Genomic DNA, 18466 nt, shown 5'->3' with positions numbered 1-18466 from the left:
AAAATCATGCCTTTGGGATTTCTGCATTCCGTCATATCGCCTGAGGATAGAGCTCAGTTGCGTTTGTCCCGGACTGCGTAGCTTGTGACTTTTCGCTGCAGACACACACACACACATTTGCGTCCGATGAGCGGACAAGTCCTCGGGGCGACGGCTCCGTTCGGGTCGAGCGTGACGACAGCCGACCGCGGCGACGACAAACGCGCCATTGTCTAGAACGCAGCGCGGGCAAGTGGGAAAACCGAGGAGTGAAAAAAAACCTCACATGACGGCTCACGTGACGCAGCGGAGCAAATGTGCTGATGTAATGATCGGTGTTCATTTCCAGCGCGAAGCTGCAACATCATCTGCAGTCTGTGCAATTTTTGGGCTTGTGGGAACGAGAATGTCTTTCCCTCAAGCTTACACACACACACACACACACACACACACACGCACTCGGCAGGGTATGAGGGCGTGTCTCCTGCCGTTCATATGACTTTGCATCCTTTCACATGGCCAAAAAAGAATCCAGAATGAAAAATTTCAGGAAATGAATCTTCGTGTTTGGATTTAATCAGAAATGTTGACATTTTGTGACCCTTTGTCCTTAAATGTGAAATTTTCTTTGACTATTAAAGCCCTCCAAGTTCTGTTTTCCTCAAAAATGCTTAAAAAAAAATAAAAAAAAATGTAAACATTTACATGTAACATTGTATGTAATGTAACATTTTACCCCCTTTTTTTTTTTTTTTTTTTTTTTTTTTGTTGTGGTCAATTACTCCCGTCTGGGGGGATGTAGAAACCGACGCTCCAGAAAAACAAGTTCATCCTACCAGGCGGTCGGTGTCTTGTTTCTCCGTGCGGCGTCGGCTCCCCCAGATGGAAACGCTCTCAAGGCTGAGGGCCACTGAAGCCCAGGCAGATAGACACCATGGTGGAGACGGTCTGCTCGTACCACATTCAGGCTTGGAGATGCATCTGTGATGCACAACCTCTGGTCTGTGCAGAACCCAAAGCCCAGACCGCAGCAAGGAGCCGCAGTTTCCCAATGATTGTCCCATGATCGTGGAGGAGATGCTGGAGGGGGTGCGATGAAGGTCTATGAGGAACCACCATCAAGTAAAGATAGAGGAGATAACCTGCAAGTGGCACAATCGGATGATTCCAGTGCCGGAGGAATGAGGAAGGCCTCCAGGACCTCATCCCAGAGAGACGTATCGATAGTTGAGGGAATCTCCTTCTGTAGCCCCCATTCAGATGCCCAGTTTATCTCTCAGCTCTGTTTTCTATGAATCCATTCAAATGTTGAGTTCCTATCTCTTCTAAAACTACCGCTCCCATATCGGGGTGTAACAATGGCCCCCAAAAATGACCCGAGAAAACGTTTCAGCCGTAATTTCAGACCTTATCCGCCCCCTCCCTGCTATTGTTGGGTCGAAGCGATAAGCGCTCGAAGAGTCCCGACGTTCCGATTTTCGTCTCTATTGCAACAGTTCTTGTTAAACTAGGCCAGTGACAGAATCCATCTCTCGCCCGACACGCCGGCTCCCGCGGCCCGTGTCAGAACGATTTCATGGCAGAATAAAAGGAAAGACGTACTTTGCGTCTTTGCCCCTGACAGTCCGACTCCGAGAGGCCGGGGAAAATGATGTGCATTATCCTGATTGAATTATATCCGGTTGGAGCCGGACCAGATCGGCCACCGTGCGTCCAGCTCAGCCTCTCGGATCGCTCTCAGGGTGAAGAGTGTTTGCTCGGAGGTGTTTTTCTGGGCATTATCACACACTCCAGAACACACACACACACACACACACACACACACACACACACACACTTGCAATCCAGTCTAAATATAAACCGCTTTCCATTGACTAACTGCACGCTGCTAACTTTTAGCCTTAGCTTATGTAGCACTTATGGCAGTTTTGAATTCTTTTCCAGTGATAACTGCATCCGATGTGGTAAATGGATTTAAATGGATTTATTTCTAAAATGAGTTAATTTGTGGTTATTTTTTAAATGGTTCAAAATCAAGTTATTTCTAACTTAATTTAAGGTTATTTTTGTCTGATTTGTTTTAGTCCGATTGCTGCAGATTGCTGTGACTTCATTCATTCATTCACTCAGATGTAAAAAATAATTTCTTTTTTTTTTTTATACACTAGGGCAAACACACACACCCGAGGTCTGATGCTTCCTACCGTCACCATGGAAACGGAGGCTAGCCACATGCTGGAGGCGGCGCTGGAGCAGATGGATGACATCATCGCAGGTAAGAGCTCCGGCTGGGTTGGAGATCAATTTAGGATTACACGCGTTTTTATCGAGATCCAGTTGAAACCCCAAGAAGCCTGTTAAAACCTACAATTAAGGAAGTTAACAAAAAAACTCGTCAGGCTTTTGGAATCCGACCGTTTTGGAGCTGGGCTGCTTCTCCAAGATGGCAGAATGACTCAAACCGGAACGTTCAGCTGTTTGACGGCGTGTCGATAGGCCACAGTTCCGTCATATTACCACAAGGTGGCAGTACGCATGCCGTGGAATGGTTTTGCAAACGGAGGGGATTTTGTAAACTCAAAATGATTCGTCCGTCGCTCATAACTTCTTTTTAAATGTAAAAAAACAAAAACAAGCTCTTTTAACCAGATGATAATCCCCCCCCCCCCTCCAAAATGTAATTTCCTGTTTGGTTCCATGTTATGGCTAAAAAATGCTATAATTCCTGATCATCCGCTCACATCAGCGTCCCGGGAGCTCAATATCCTGCCTCCCACTGACCGCAAATAGAAACACATTAAACTTTCCATTAGCGAAACATCACCCGGTGACATCAGCGCCCGATGGGGAGAGGAGGAAGAAATTTCGCTCCGGGACGAAGACGGTCGTCCTATGAGAGTTCAGCGAGAGCTTCGTGATTGCGGCGTGGCAAGTCGAGCCACGACCGGAAAATCCAGATACGAAAAAAAAAAAAAAGAGCGTAAAAGTTGGGGATCATGAATGTTTGACAAATCTTGGGGTTTCTTCTCGACCTGAGGAGATGGGGTGGATTCTCAGCGGTGCCTTGTGGTCTCCAGGGTCAAAGGCAGTGGTGGACCTGGGCTCCCCGGTGGGTTTGGGCCCCCTGCAGGTGCTGCAGCTGGCCGAGGAGCTCAGGCAGGCTCTGGAGCTCCAGGGCGACAGGGAAGGTCTGAGAGCGCAGTTACCTGCCGAGACGGCCGACGTCCTCGCCGACTGGCTGCGGGCGGGAAACGTGAGTAGAAAAAAAATCCCAGAGAATTTCCCGCGTGGTCGGACCGGAATGACGAATCGGGAGAAAATGAGAAGCGACTTTTTTTTTTTTTTTGTTTGTTTGTTTTTTTCTAATGCATTTTCATGAAAGCGCTGCAACGGTGGAGCAGAGGTCAGAGCAGATGCGTCGATCGTGATCTACCGGTCGATCACAAAGGTAGTGTGTGTAGATGGCATGGCATTAAAATGTAGACATCAGCTTATCATCCTCACTGTGAAATTTGTCACTTGACTGACAGTCGTTCTGTCCGATCTGACCTTTTCTGACACGGCCTTCACTGCGCACGTGCACATAATGGCGTGTTCTAGCAAGCTAGCAGGCAATTTATGTCTTCTAAACTTATGGGTTTAAAAATGAGTGGGGGAGCCGGATCAAGTAAAAAGACTAAAATGTATCACTTCCATACGGAATGGGAGGTGGACTTCATTTTTTTTTAAATTGTCATTTTCAAAGTGCGTTTGCCTCATCTGCCGGTCTGCCATTGCTATACCGAAAAAGGGAAATGTGGAGCAGCGTTTTCAGACCGTTCATAAAAACTACAGCACCGACTTCCCTCCGAAAAGTGAGGCGAGAAGTAGAAAGGTGAAGGAACTAAAATCCCAGCTGTCGGGACAGCAGTCGTTTTTCTCACAGCTAACTTCAACTATAATGCTGACTCCATTCAAGTCATCAGAATAACGTATTTCCCCAAAAAGGTACCCTGTTGCAGTGTGCCATGAGGGTTCATGCAGTTACGCAAGATCCACAAACATTTATTGTGTTAAATATATCAGTAGATATATCAATGAATATATATTCAGTATTTTTGGTGGAGGTAGATCATTTTCACATTCTGAGGTTCCTCAGAGTTCTGCGGGTTTTTGCAGGTCCATAAATTATCCAGACACGAGAATGAGAGGGTGAATGCTCGGTACATGTGGCCCTAATAATAATTCTAATAATGAATAAATAAATGAATGAATGAGCTAAGAAATTATCGTTATTTTTATGGTACCTATCCGAGTTAATAGACACTAAAACTGATGCGGAAATCATGAAAGACTTCCTCGAAAATGTCCGCGAAATCTGGCCAAATTCACAGTAGAAAAGGTCAGCAAACCAGGGAGAAATCATTTTGAGGGGGAATTTGCAGGGATTTGTCACAAATGTGTTGCGCTTCAGGCGGCGTGTCGGGTTCGCAGCCGCTCCGGGGATCATCCGGCGTCCCGAGCCGGCGTGCAGGCGGATCCCAGAGCGCGCTGCTCGCAGGGGGTTTGCTAATCACCTGTTACGGTTTTACGTTTCGGGCTAATCGGTCGCCGCAGAAAATCCCGGGGGAGACGCGAGACATCGGGACGCGTCCCTCTTCTCGGATGTGTCAAATCCGTTCGGAGCCCGCCGCCGATCGGGATCGTGAGCGGAGAGGCCGCCGGTTCGCCCGTCTCCGGCTCTTTGGAGCCTCCTGGTGGTGCCCCGGCCTCTGTCAGCACGGAGGGAGTTCTCCTCCTTGGTGGAGGACGTTGGGAGAGCGCGGAGTGTTCGGTCCTCCATAGATGGGTCTTCAGAAGACCACGGTTGAAGATCTGAATGGACACGCTCGGGTCAATTTTGAATTTCCTGAATTTCCTTCAGGATTAATACGTTTCATGTTCTCTCACCGCGATGGTTGAATGACCGAGAATCTCCGGTCTACTGTGTGACGTTTTGTCTCCAGCCTCGTTCCATCGTCCACATCCTCTCCTCTCGCTGTCTGGTCTTGGTGAGGTTCAAGAAGAGCCCTTTTATATTCTCCTGCAAGATGCTATTATGAGCATCTCCATGGCTGTGAGGTCTGCTCCTCCCTCCGACTCGCGGAAGAAGAAATGATGCATGCTCTTTGACCCGATTGCAGCTAAATCACAATATTTGCTCTTTTAAAAATTTGTAGAATTCCAACGAAATGGTTGGGAGACACCGAGGAGAAGACGGGAGATAGAAATGATGTGGGCGTGAGTCTTTTGGGAGTCAGTCTGGGTAGAAGGATGCTGAGAGTGGAGCTGCCAGATAGGAAGGAGGTCAGGAGGAAGATGACAGAGGAGGTTTATGGCTGGAGGAGAAGAGGACAAACATGTGAGAGTGTTAGATGATGGCAGGGTGGCAGACCTTTGAGTGGAGGAAGCGGCTGCAGTCGCTGCAGTGACGCATGTTGTCCTACAGGGGGCGCTGGTTCCTCTCACTGATCCAAAGGCTGAGTTCTACAACAGGATTGTCCATCTTCCCTGTTCTATGTGTGTGTGTTTGTTTGTGTGTGTGTGTTTGTGTGTGCGCGCGCAGTATAATATCAGCGTGTATCTAAGATAGCACATTTCTTTCTCTGTATCTCCATATATTCTCCATCTTCTCTCTCCCTCACCACACCAGAGGAAGCTGATCTAGCTCATTAGTCCCAAAGGATAATGATTCCAGCAGATGGGTTTTATTCTGTTTATCAAATCAAAAGGGGCCATGAACAACTCCAGAATCATCTTATTCATTTATTGAGCCGCTTTTATTTTATTTTTTTTAATCGCACACACAGTGTGATGTCCTACACCGCTGTCCTACACCCGTCAGCAGTTTTCTGGTGACGGGTCGGGATGAAGCAGAGCAGCTCCGGAGCTCCTTCTTTCTCAGCTCTCAAACCAAAGATTTTCCTGAATTAAATCATATGTTATATTATATTATGTGATGTTTTCTCTGACTATCTGTATATGGTATACGGTGTGTGTGTGCTTGTGTGTCAGTGTCCTGCAGTGGCTGTAGCGCTCATGATGTCATGTTGCACTTCAGGAACCGTTGTGTTTACTGTTAATATAAACCTACATTCCCCCCCCCCCCCCCCCCCCACACACACACACACACACACACACACACCGATCTTCACTTCCTGCCTCAGATCTGCTGCAGATCCCGGCCTGGAATTTTTCTTTTAAAGGGCTAGTTATGACAAACAGTTGTTTCGAATCTAACGATATGCAGAAGTTAATATTCTAAGATTAGCACATACACACACACACACACACACACACACACACACACACACACACCGAGTATCAGCAGTAATCAAAGATTTAAATGAGTAATTTCAGTCATCAACATGGTGTCAGAACCAGCTTGGTTCTTATTAAATATTGTATAAATATATCTTGTATTTTTAACAATTCTGTGGTCACTTGCGGGTAAAATTCCTCCTGGCTCCGTTGGTACTTCCACAACTAATTTTTAAAAATTTTTTATATTTAGCACAATTTATTTTTAGCTAATTTGAGTTTTCCTCGAAGGATGATATCTCACTGATTTTCTTGTGACATCTTGTCCTAAACGTTCCCTCTGTTGAGCAGGAGTAGCATGATCAAAGATGTTGTTAGCCACCCCCACCTCATGGGTGTGCCTTACACACACACACACACACACACACACACATAAACACAGGAAGCATTGTTTATGTATTATCAGCAGAAAGTCCTGTCGCTACAGAAACATCAGCTATCTGAGTCTGACCCACTGAAACGCCACGAACATCTACATTGTACACGTTCCCGACACTCAAACCGGCTGTCTGCATTTTCATGCATGTCTCTGTTTAACACCGGCAATGAAAAACCCTTGTGGGTCAAATTTGAACACTGTGAGACGGCCTGGTTAGCAACTCACTTTACAGTAAGGAGTTCCCAGGTTAGATTCCAGTAATTCTGTGTGTGAGTCTCCATGTTGTCCCTGTGTCTGCGTGGGGTTCCTCCGGGTTCTCCGGGTTGAAGTGGTCACTTCAAGTGATTCACATACTCTATGATGGCCTGCTTAAGTACTCCACAGCCTTCCATTTTGACTGGATATTTTATGTCCTCTAAAGTTCACATAAACCAAGGCTTATTCCCCAAATCACCATTGAGTGGTTACAGAGGAACCCACCCTTCCAGATGACTGAAGAATTAAAAGGAAAGTGTTTATTTAGATGTTTAGGACATTATTGGAATGTGTCCCCATCACTCGTGGTAACCTCCTTTTTTGTCATATTTGCCAAACCTTATTGAAATTATCATCATAATACTTTTGGTTTGGTCCAAATGGACCGTGGGGGAAAGAAATAACAGATATCTTTTCCCCATCTGAATCGCAGACTGTTATGTTTGTGTGTACAAGCATATCCTGCAAACATCTAGATGCAGTCGAAAGCTGTTCCAGTTTTATAACGTAGAACCAAAACAATGCAATCGCACCATCGTGATTCACCGTGACCGTCACTGTTGTCACCCAAAACTTGGTTGACAGGCCAGGTCCTTCAAACCGACCTCAGAGTTGGACATGAAATAGATGGTCCAGACACCAAGGGAGCAGGATGGCTCCACAAATTTGGTGTAGAAACATTGGTACAAAAGGTCAACATATGTAGTGTGCTGATGCCAGAGGTTATGTTGCCTCTAAAGCAGTGGCTGCTGTTGGTGTGCCATCTTCACATTCCCCCCAATGTGACCCTTTTACGTACTATCACTGATGTGACCCTGTCGTGAACCGGTGAGCATACATGTGCATAAATAGTCCCCTGCCAGTACACGGTATTGTAGCCCCAGGCAAACTTGACAGGGGATCTCAGCGGCGCCGCCGCCGCACCCAGAGGTGTGATGCTCAGGCCCACAGCTGTGGAGACGGCCTGACATCCGCCGTCCGGTGAGTGTGGACGCAATACTAGCTGCTGCACCGCCCGAGATAGAAAGCAATGTAATAGGCTGGATGTAAGTGAGCCATGACAGAGCCAGGCTCCGGTAATCCCCTGCAGCGGGGAAGGCATACCGCTCTGCCCCTTTGCAAGTGGACAACATCCTTATATGGCGAAGATGATGCTGAAGTGAAATGTGCATCTCTTGTCTGCTGTCTTCAAATGGCCGCATTGAGTTGGCATCTCCTCATGGACTGACCTTCACCTGAAAGATGTGGAAAGGGGAGCTTTTACGACTCGGAATGTTTGGAGCTCCATCTTCAGGATAGGTACATGGCAACAGCATCGCCGGTTGATCCGGGTAGCTTACCAAAGTCCAAAGTCTTGTTCTCTTTTGTTCAGGTCACAGACTACTGGCTGTCCTGGGGAACTTGCCAGATTCCCCTGGAAGTAAAGATTGTCTAATTCCAGACGCAGTGTTGCATTCTTCCACTGCCAGTTCAAGTCTCGACATCGGTCTCTTTGACACAAATGCATGCGAACATGTAACCTGTGCCAACAAGCACAGTGAGAAGAAGCCTCCCGCTGACAGCTTCAGCAAGGATGTTGACCTGCTCGTGAACATCTCGGCATCTCTGGAAGGGGAGATTATACTGGAAGTTAGTTACAGCTGTTCATGCACTCTACGTGTTTGCACAACTGAGTTTTTTTTTAACGCAGGAAATTAGAATTTCCTGTTTGCCAGTAGTTTGTACGGGGAGAATTCCCGTTTCAACAAAATCAGTCCAATCAGGAACACAATTAATCCTCGACAACTCTGGTTTGAAGGTTCACGAAACTCCTGAATGCTGTTCAGTTTCAAGGCAACTCGGTGGAACTTGATGACGACTTTTTCCGAAAATCCGAGTGCTTGCACGGGGCAGCACATACCAGCAAAGTACAGGGGAACCTTGACTTTCGGTTGCATCAACTTGTGAATTTTCCACAATAGGAGCCGTCTCTCAGTGGATTTAATTTTTTTTTTTGGTTTGTATTACGAACCGAGATCCGACTACCTGTGCCGTTACTGTACCTGAAAATCTGATTGTCATGACGACCAGTAAGGCTATGCAGTATTTAAGTGCGGCAACTGAAAGCTAACGTGGAGTCCTTTCCAAGCTTGTACACCTTAGCAATTCCATCATTGGGGTTTAAAAGCTAGCTGTGGATGCTATCAGGTAGCTCTGTTTACATTGACCATGCATTGCAGATTAGCTCATAGCAACCTTTAGCTGTGTTTGACCCTGCTTGTAATTCCGCTTGTGTCCACAGGTGGTGCTGTTGTAAACACAGAGGAGAAGTTAGCTGTTGTTGCTTTAAAAAACGAAAAGAAGCCTGTTGATACTGTGTGTGTGTGTGTGTGTGTGTGTGTGTGTGTGTGTGAGAGAGAGAGAGAGAGAGAGAAAGAGCAAGAGAGTCGAAGACACAAACAGATGACAGAGGGAGAAGAAAAAAAAGCCTCCCTCCGCCCCCTCTTCTGTGCTCGGCCATTTGGCTGCCGGACAGACGTTGGCGGGGGGAGCCGAGGAACGAGAGGGAAATGTTTTAAGGGCTGGAGGAGAAAGAAGTGAGCAGAAGGAGAGGGGAAGACGGGTCGGAGGAGAAAGAACTGTAACCAGAACAAGCGTTTGATTGAAGGACAATAAGGAGAAAGAGCTGCTAAAGTAGGAGCGGCAGGAGGTGGAGGGTGGAGAGGGTGGAGGCCGGGGTCCACCCACTCACAAGGCAGAGATCGTAAAAGAACACAAACCTCCTACACAGCTGTGAACATCTCACACACACATTCTCACACATGACAGTCCTCACATGCTGTGGCGCCCTAGAGAGAGTACACTCCTACTTTACACACACACACACACACGCACGCTTAGACGCACATTAACACACTCCAAGTGTGCTGGACAGAGACAGAGGAAGCAGCGGGCAGCGATGGGCCGGGAGAATGGAGACTCCCATCGACTTGTATAAACACTTCTCGTGGCTGAAAAAGGTGAGTGTGTCCGACTTGTTTTTGTTTCATTCCACATTCCTTCAGTGTGAAGGAGGGAAGGAGAGAAGAAGAAGGAGGGAAAAGAGAGGAGGATTCAAGAGTGTCCCGGCAAAGGGTTGTTGTTTTATTTTTGACTCCCCTTGTGTTTTCCTGTCTGTTTTACCGGTAGAGTTTCTTCTTGTTGCTTGTTTGCTATGCTACGTGTGTGTGTGTGTGTGTGTGTGTGTGTGTGTGCATGAAGGACAAGGTTATCAGATGGAAAGTATTATCCATCAGCAGATTTCCCAAAAAAACAAAGCAGGACCCAGCTTTGAGTTTGACCCGCTGATAAGAATTGCAGCCAGGAAACCAAATAAACACTGTTAAAAACTCTGGGTTTTGGAAAAAAAAAAAAAAATATTTTAATAGATATCTCACGTTTTACCTGATCTACCAAGAGAGGAGGACCAAACCTTCTGCTGCCGGTTCACCTCAAACACAGATCATGACTCGTAAAATGACCCGAGCAGCAGTGGGTCGTTCAAGACGTTGGATGAATCGGTCAGTAATGTGATTAAACCTCCGTCTGATGTCGGTGACAAAGAAAATGACAGGATGAAAAAAATATTTCGATTTACATCCCATTCGCATTTTGGTGCCAAAGCCTTTCACTCAAATTTGGGGGTTTAACTGATATTTATGATACAAAATCAAGGAAAAAGTCCTTGCGAAAGTACAGGAGCATTCAAAACTATTATTTCTAAAATTCCTGATCTCTTTATTCATTTATTTATTCATTCATTTGTCCCTTTTTATACTTTTTACCGAGCCCATCCCAGTTGTCATAAAGGGAGAGGCGGGGTTCATATAGAGCATGTGTTCGGACGTGTGTGAGGAACCCTGAGGAACCCCAAGTGACCAACCGGGAGGCGCTAACGCTGCGCTATTTGCGTGTTTAATTTGGTAATCCATCCATCATCTACCGCTTATCCTGCACTTGGGGTCGCGGTGGGTTCACCCTGAGAATTCCACATTCTCCCTACAACATTTACACACTCATTCGGGGGAATTTTCCCCAAATTTTTCCAAATAATCTGCTGCATGTGTTTTGTCTGCGGGGAGAACATGCAAACTCCACAAAGAAAGGTCCACTTGTCGGAATCGAGCGGCGCCGTGAAGCCGACGCGCTCGTCGCTGCGCCGCCGTGCCGCCCTAATTTGGTCGTATTACCAAAAATAATGCATAGACACAAATTGTCAAGACATTGTTAAGGAATTTGCAAGTTAAAAATATGTGAAACTCCAAGTCAGCAGTCATTAGGAGGATTTTGCGTTTAAGCTACAAGATGCAGTGAAAATTACTAGAACTTTTTTCGTCAACAGTGCCGTGTTGTGCCGACGGTCGAATGTGGAATCGAATCAGGCTTCGGCCCCTGAAATGTTGCCCTCACGCCGTGGCCGGCGGGGAGAAGGGGGGTTTCTGGAAGGTCTCTGAGGAAGCCAGGGTGCCTTCACAGATCTGCGGTACATTTTGTACCAGCTGGTTCACACACACACACACTTTCCATGCTCTTAGAAGTAGGTGTTGTCCTGTGTGACATTCTTTCACTATGATCGCACACACAGCGTATGTCACCCGTAACGTCATGTACATCGAACCCTTGTGTATATATATGTGTGTGTGTGTGTGTGTGTGTGTATCCATCACACACATATGAAAGTAATCATAAGGCGATCAAATGTTTCTTTAACTGTTTCCTGCATCTGTACGTTGTGCATATATGGTATTCTTGCAGGTCTCTGGTGAGTCCATCATGGCTTCCAGACGTGGCAGAATCTTGCAGGGGGGTGTGTGGGGGGGCTGGAGGGGGGTCACGGGGTCACGGGTCGGCTCATCAACAAGCATGTGGAGGAGCATCTTCCTCGTCGCTTCATCGACCCTTGGGTTGCGAAAGGGTTGGCGAGGAGGCCGAGCGTGTGCGTGGGGGGGGGGGGGCGCGACATAAAACAGGCGGTTTAAAACGAGCCACCTTCTTCGGCTGGTCTCATCGGTAACTATGGCAACCGTTTGCAGCGACGAGATGACGAGATGAGATAAACGGCGATGTCCCCCGGGGGGGGGGGGGGGGGGGGGGGGGGGAGATTGGCCGACCGGGGCCGGAGCGCTCGGCGGAGCTGTAGCGGGGCATGACAAGCAAAACACAGCGGGGAACGCACGTCGGACGCGCAACACGACGGCTGGGTAGAAAAGGTCTGGACCGTCCCGGGGTGTTTTCCTGACTCCGAGCTGCACATTTCTATCTTTCTACCCATTTGCTAGCGGATAACATTGTATCAGGGTAATGAGCAGCGGCTGGGACGTGAATCAGCAGGACACGGGATCCTCAAACTCCTCGGACAGAAAACAGAGCAAATAGCTTCGGCGGGCGTCTCTCCTTACCCGAGTTCTAAAATCTAGAGCTAATCAGTAGCAACCGGTTGTTTTGTGTGAAAAAAAATAAATAAAAGAATAAGGGGGGTGCTTTCCTTCATCGTGTGTGTTCTCTGAAGATGCTATTTGTGGATGAAAGGAGTCAGATGACCTTCATAACTGCATCATGCGCTCGGCGGTAAATACACGACGGGGCCTTCAGCGCTCCAATCCTCCTGATCGGGAGGGTCCGAGAGTCAGCTTCTCCACCTTGGACCCTCCGGAGCAGGAGGACTGGAACGTCCTGATCGGGTCTTGCTCAAAAGGGGGACCCCCAACACCAGACCCCCCAATCTGACCTGGAATCACCTGCAGGAAGAGAGGAAGACTTAATAGTTTGAAGAAAATGACTCTATTACTTCCCTTAACCTGCTGTGACCTCTGACCTCTGACCTGCGTGTGTGTGTATTCTTGTGCTGTATCTGCAGGTGAACCTCTGCTCTCCAGCTAACAATGAAACTTACCAAGAGCGACTGCTGCGTCTAGAAGGAGACAAAGAGTCCCTGGTGCTGCAGGTACTGTGTGTGTGTTTGTGACTGTGTGTGCATGTGTGTGTGTGTGTGTGCATGCATGCATACGGGTGTTGAAGATAAGATAATCTTTTATTAGTTCTATTGTTTGTGGGTCTGTGTGTGTTTGTGTGCGTGTGTGCGTGCGTGCGTGCGCGTGCGTGCGTGTGCGTTTGTGTGTGTGTGTGTGTGTGTGTGTGTGTGAGCAGTTTTATTGTGCAGGCAGTGTCTGCTGCTGTTGTATTCATTTAACAGTGAGTCACGGAAGTAAGCAAACTGCACCAAAAGATATAAAATCATCTAATTCCACGGACCTGATAGATCCACACCAGATGTTCCCCAATCACCTGTGACGCTGAAATCGGATGCTTCTGGATTTCAATTTGAATGAAATTAATTCATTAAAATCACATTTGAGTTCAACAGACAGGTTGTTCTAACCTTCTGACCACTAGGGGGCAGCAAACTGTGCTTACCTCCCGCCCTGAACACACACACCTCTTCCAGGTCTATGTGACGCCCTGCTGGAACATGGAAATATATCATCTTTGTCCCTTTTTTTTTTGCAAAAGTGCGGGTTCCTGGGCCGCTAAGCTCCCTGGTTGTTTGTCGACATCTTAACCGCTTTTAAATCCCCCGAAAGGAACGCGATGATAAACCACACTGCCTGCGAGCAGTGATCAGAATCTCATGGTGAAACTCCGGCTTCCCATAATCCCCCTCCTTTATGATGTCGCACCGACAAGCCTGGACACCTGAACACACCTTGTGTGTGTGTGTGTGTGTGTGTGTGTATGTATGTGTGTGTGTGTGTGTGTCTGCACAGTTACCATCATCAGTGCATGATTATACATCTGAGATCCCTTTAACACATGCCATCTTTACATTCCAGCTACTCTCTAATTTGTAATCGCTCTACACCATGAGACGTGTGCACACACACACACACACACACACAAATGCATTCCACTCCTCTTCCTCTCGGAGTTAAGATGCAGTCTTCCTCTGGCGCACCTTGCTGTTACCTATTGCTGCCGGACAAAGGTTGTGATTGGCTGATGTGGACCTTTTCATTTGTCGACGTTACTTCCTTCACTTTCCGATTCGGGACTTTTGGTGGAACGTTAGGTCAGTGTGTGTGTCTGTGTTTAGTTCCTTATCATTCTAGTGTGTTTGCATGTGTGTGTCAGTTACAAGCCTTCTTTTTCTTCCGCTTTAAACATTTTCGCTCCATTCACATATTTCTTGGTGGTTTTAAAAATCTAATTTCTTGTTTAATCTTGGATGGTAATTCGCTCAAAGGTACTTGTATCATTTCTGGCTGTGTGTGTGTGTGTGTGTGTGTGTGTGTGTGTGTGTGTGTGTGTGTGTGTGTGTGTGTGTGTGTGTGTGTGTGTGTGTGTGCTGGGTCACGGCTCCAGGCTCCCAATCACATAAGCAAAAGTGACAGAGAATCCGCTGCTGCCACAGGGATTTGGCACAAGTCTTGTCTGTGTGTGTGTGTGTGTGTGTGTGTGTGTGTGTGTGTCTGCTAAGTAAACGTGTATTCCTACGAGGTCTGCCGTATCGGTCTGCTGATTTGATGGCAGGGGGATGTGCATATTATCCCCCCTCCGCCCACCCGTGTGTGTATTTTCGTGCTAATGTGTTTGTGAAAACGTGTCGCCCTTCAGGTAAGCGTTCTCACCGACCAGGTGGAGGCTCAGGGCGAGAAGATCCGGGATCTGGAGAATTCTCTGGAGCAGCACAGGCAGAAACTGGCCTCCACCGAGGAGATGCTTCAGCAGGTAACGCTCTCATAAACACACACACACACACACACACACACTTGCACATCAAACCATTTTTAGACAATTGCAACACGTCAGCGTAAAATGGGTGGCAGTGGAGGCGTGCATGTGTGTGCATGTGTGTGCATGTGTGTGCATGTGTGTGTATGTGTGTGCATGTGTGCATGTATGTGCATGTGCATGTGTGTGTGAGTGTGTGTGAGTGAGTGCATGTGTGTTTGCAAACAATTATCTTGGAAATATTTGTCCCAAGACATCAGCACATATAAGGACTGACTTTTTCACATCGTGGTTTCCATGGTTAACCCATCTGGAACACAAAGCTGACTGCAAAATCATTCCAGTTGTTTGTTTGGCCTGACGTCACACACACACACACACACACACACTCAGAATCTGATCCGACAACGACACCATTCAGCGTCTCAGAATCGGCCCACTGTTTACATCTGTCAGCACGCTCTTTGTCCCCGCTGGCACCTCGGAAGACACGACAGCTCAGAAACAAATTCCCCAGAAGGTTTTCCATAGGTTGCATCTTTAGTCTCCAACATTGCATTATTATTATTATTATCATATTTATTATTATTTCATTTCCAAGGATCTGCAATCCAGGAAATGAGCCGCAGGTTGTACGTTGTACCATCACCGAGTGTCCATTCCAGGGATTTGTTTCGGTCGTCGGCCTGTGCTGTGTCAGGACGCGTTAGTCACAGATTTGAAGCGTTGGCAGGAACGAAAACAAAGTTTTTGTCTTCTTTTATTTGAAATTGACCGTCTATTATTTTAACCGGCGTTACTTACAAGGGTTTGGAAGTTCGGACGACACAAATGCTGGTTTAATTGGATACAGCTCCATCGATCTGCAGTCGGTGTGTACGTGTGTGCGTGCGTGCGTGCATGTGTGTGTGTGTGTGTGTGTGTGTGCGTGCACCCCATCCCGCCTTCAAAGAGTGCTGATCAAACAGTCAGGGAGATACGAGATGTTTGCAGGAACAGTCGTCGGAGATAAGAGGTCCTTCTGTGTGGTTATTTTGAATATGTAGCCTAGCATTTACTATGTAGCGAGTGTGTAGGGGTGAAAGGTCATGTGTAGACTGTGGGTAGAATGTCATGTTTCACAACTCAGTGTGAGTGTGTGTGCATGGGTGTGTGTGTGAGGGGGGAGGGGGGGAAAGAGGAAGAGAGAAAGTCCACCCACCCACCCATGTAAAATTTTTGCTTCAACGCCGCAGGGCTGTTACTTGCTCTTGGAAATTCTGCTAATCCAATGAGAATAGGCCTTAGTCAGCACACACACACACACACACACACAATCATACACAAATGCGCACATATGTCGTGTTTGTGTGCCAGAGAGGATCCTCCCGCATGAAGTCACTGTTTTCAATCTCACACAGATGTGCGTGTTGTCGATCAAGAGTGATGTCATGAACAACATGCGCACACACACACACGCATGCACACACACACACAGACGTGACAGAAATGCATGAATTTTCAACATCGACATCCTAGTCCATGTTTTCAAGCAGCTAAGCTCTATTATTATTTACTCTTCCGCTGCCATAAGCTGCATTTCTGAATTCCTGGAGGATCAAGAAAATGAAACCGCTGCCAGACATCAGCAATTTCAGGATAATTCTGGATAAAAATGTTGTTTAACAGCTCTCGGTTGCCAACCGAGAGCTGTTTTCCGTGACTCAGCGGCATTGAAAATCCTTGACCGTTGTGGATATATTTCACGTTCGGCGTCTTCAGCTCCCGATGTTTCGGTGATTCAAGTAACCGGTTTAAGTATCCGAAGCGTCGAGCGAAAGGCTGACGAGACGTTGACGCGTCACGTGATGCGGCTCATTATGAGGAAAAGCAAATGTTTGGCAGGCGAGCTGATAAATGGCTTCTAAACACCCCGCTGATCCCGTAAGTGACCCAGTGTCACATTACTAAGTGACAGTCAGCTGCAAGTGTGTGTAGGTGTGTGTGTGTGTGTGTGTGTGTGTATGTGTGTGTGGCCGCGTATGTGATTCCGTTGTTTTAAGCCGTCTGTCTGTGGCTGCAGTGTTGACACAACTTGCTCGCCATGTGATTTTTCCATTTTCAGCCAGAGGCGTCATAAGACGCTGCCCTCAGTGTACAAATGAAACAAATAACAAATAATAATAATAATAATAATAAATTAGATTTTTGCTTCTACTGTTTATTATTAATTTGAAATAATATTATTAATCCTGCTTATTGCTGCTGATAATATAATATTATTATAATATAATATAAAATAATATAATATAAAAAACACTAATCATAATAGGATTTTAGGGTTATTCCGATGATAATGATGATTGTTATTAATACCACTACTACTAATAACAATATATAATATAATTAGTACAATGAAGTAATACTAACTCTTACTAATATACACTGCTCAAAAAAATAAAGGGAACACTTAAACACATCCTAGATCTAAATGAATGAAATATTCTTATGAAATACTTTGCTCTTTACACAGTTGAATGTGCTGACAACAAAATCACACAAAAATGATCAATGGAAATCAATTGTATCAACCCATGGAGGTCTGGATAAGAATCACACTCAAAATTAAAGTGTAAAAACAAACTCCAGGCTGATCCAACTTTGATGTAATGTCCTTAAAACAAGTCAAAATGAATCTGTGTTGCTTCCTGAGTGGACACTATGATTTCACAGAAGTGTGATTGACTTGGAGTTACATTGTGTTGTTCAAGTGTTCCCTTTATTTTTTTGAGCAGTATATATACATACATACAGATTATCAATAATCTTATAATTGTTAATGCTCCTTATTATTAATGATAATATAATAATATTGTAATAAGGTTATTTTATGGTTATTCTTATCAATATTAGTAATAAAAGTACTCAAAAAGAATAATCACAAAAAAACAAGAGTAATCACAACACCAGGATAATCACAATAAATCACAACAATTAAGAACACACATAGGCAAATGAAGAAAACAATTAATCACCACCAGCTTTTGACAAGAATCACCAGTTGTCAAACGGGGGGAGGAAGTGTGCCCGGTTTCCACGACGATGAACACATGAATCGAAACGCCACTGGATCCCATTAAAATGAAAGCTACTGCAACCAAAGAGAAAAAAGAAATAGCGCAAAGAGATTCACCCACAGTGGAATTTTTTACCTTTGGACTTTTCTAGCAGGCAGTCATACATTATCTATACTGCTCCCACTTTGGTGGGAAAAGATCATTTTTGTTTCAAGTTTAAATAAAAACTCAGCGGAAACTCCCCCAGAAGCCTCGGCGTGTTGCGACATCACCCAGAGGGTTGCGCAGTGGCTGCATCCAAGTTTAGCCCCCTTTTTTTTTTTTTTTTTTTTTTTTTGAGAAAATTTCACATTAGAAGTGCAAGATGTTTGTTGAAACTGACTTTGCACTCTTTGGGAATCAGACTTAGTCCCTCCTTTCCTCTGAGAGATGCTGGATTTCCAATGCAACCCCTGAAACGCAAAGAACGAAACTCCATGTCAGCAAATCTAGAAATGAATCCTAGATTTATTAAACTCAGGTACGGGGAAGTGAGATTGGGAGTTGTTAGATTAAGGAAATGAAAGTAAGTTGTAGAAGTGTGTGTGTGTGTGTGTGTGTGTGTGTGTGTGAGTCAGAAGAAACTCCCTCCCTTTCTGTGTCTCTTTCCCCTTTGTTGAAACAGTTTTACTCTCTCATACCAAAGAAGCACAGGGCTTTATTAATAGAGCCG

At 45.9% G+C, this 18466-nt stretch overlaps 1 protein-coding gene across 5 annotated transcripts in view; it reads left to right on the top strand.

Annotated features, from left to right (window-relative positions):
* ppfibp2b (PPFIA binding protein 2b) overlaps positions 1-18466 on the top strand; it is a 51211-nt gene that overhangs the window by 9874 nt on the left and 22871 nt on the right. For 4 of the 5 annotated variants that reach the window (XM_086163939.1, XM_086163940.1, XM_086163938.1 and 1 more), the window contains exons 2-5: positions 2148-2254; positions 3057-3232; positions 12828-12914; positions 14582-14695. In XM_086163939.1, the coding sequence (XP_086020065.1) occupies positions 2173-2254; positions 3057-3232; positions 12828-12914; positions 14582-14695 (459 nt within the window). In that variant the 5' untranslated portion in view covers positions 2148-2172. Of the gene's footprint in view, positions 1-2147; positions 2255-3056; positions 3233-9297; positions 9952-12827; positions 12915-14581; positions 14696-18466 lie in introns of those variants that run through there. The other variant, XM_086163941.1, reaches the window with a different exon arrangement.

Source organism: Fistularia commersonii, chromosome 17, assembly GCF_037954325.1.
Source record: "Fistularia commersonii isolate RoL2024-O1a breed Wild chromosome 17, RoL_Fcom_v1.0, whole genome shotgun sequence".
Lineage (NCBI taxonomy): Eukaryota > Metazoa > Chordata > Actinopteri > Syngnathiformes > Fistulariidae > Fistularia > Fistularia commersonii.
Note: the sequence above shows the minus strand (reverse complement) of the source record. Positions and strands in the feature narration are given on the sequence as shown.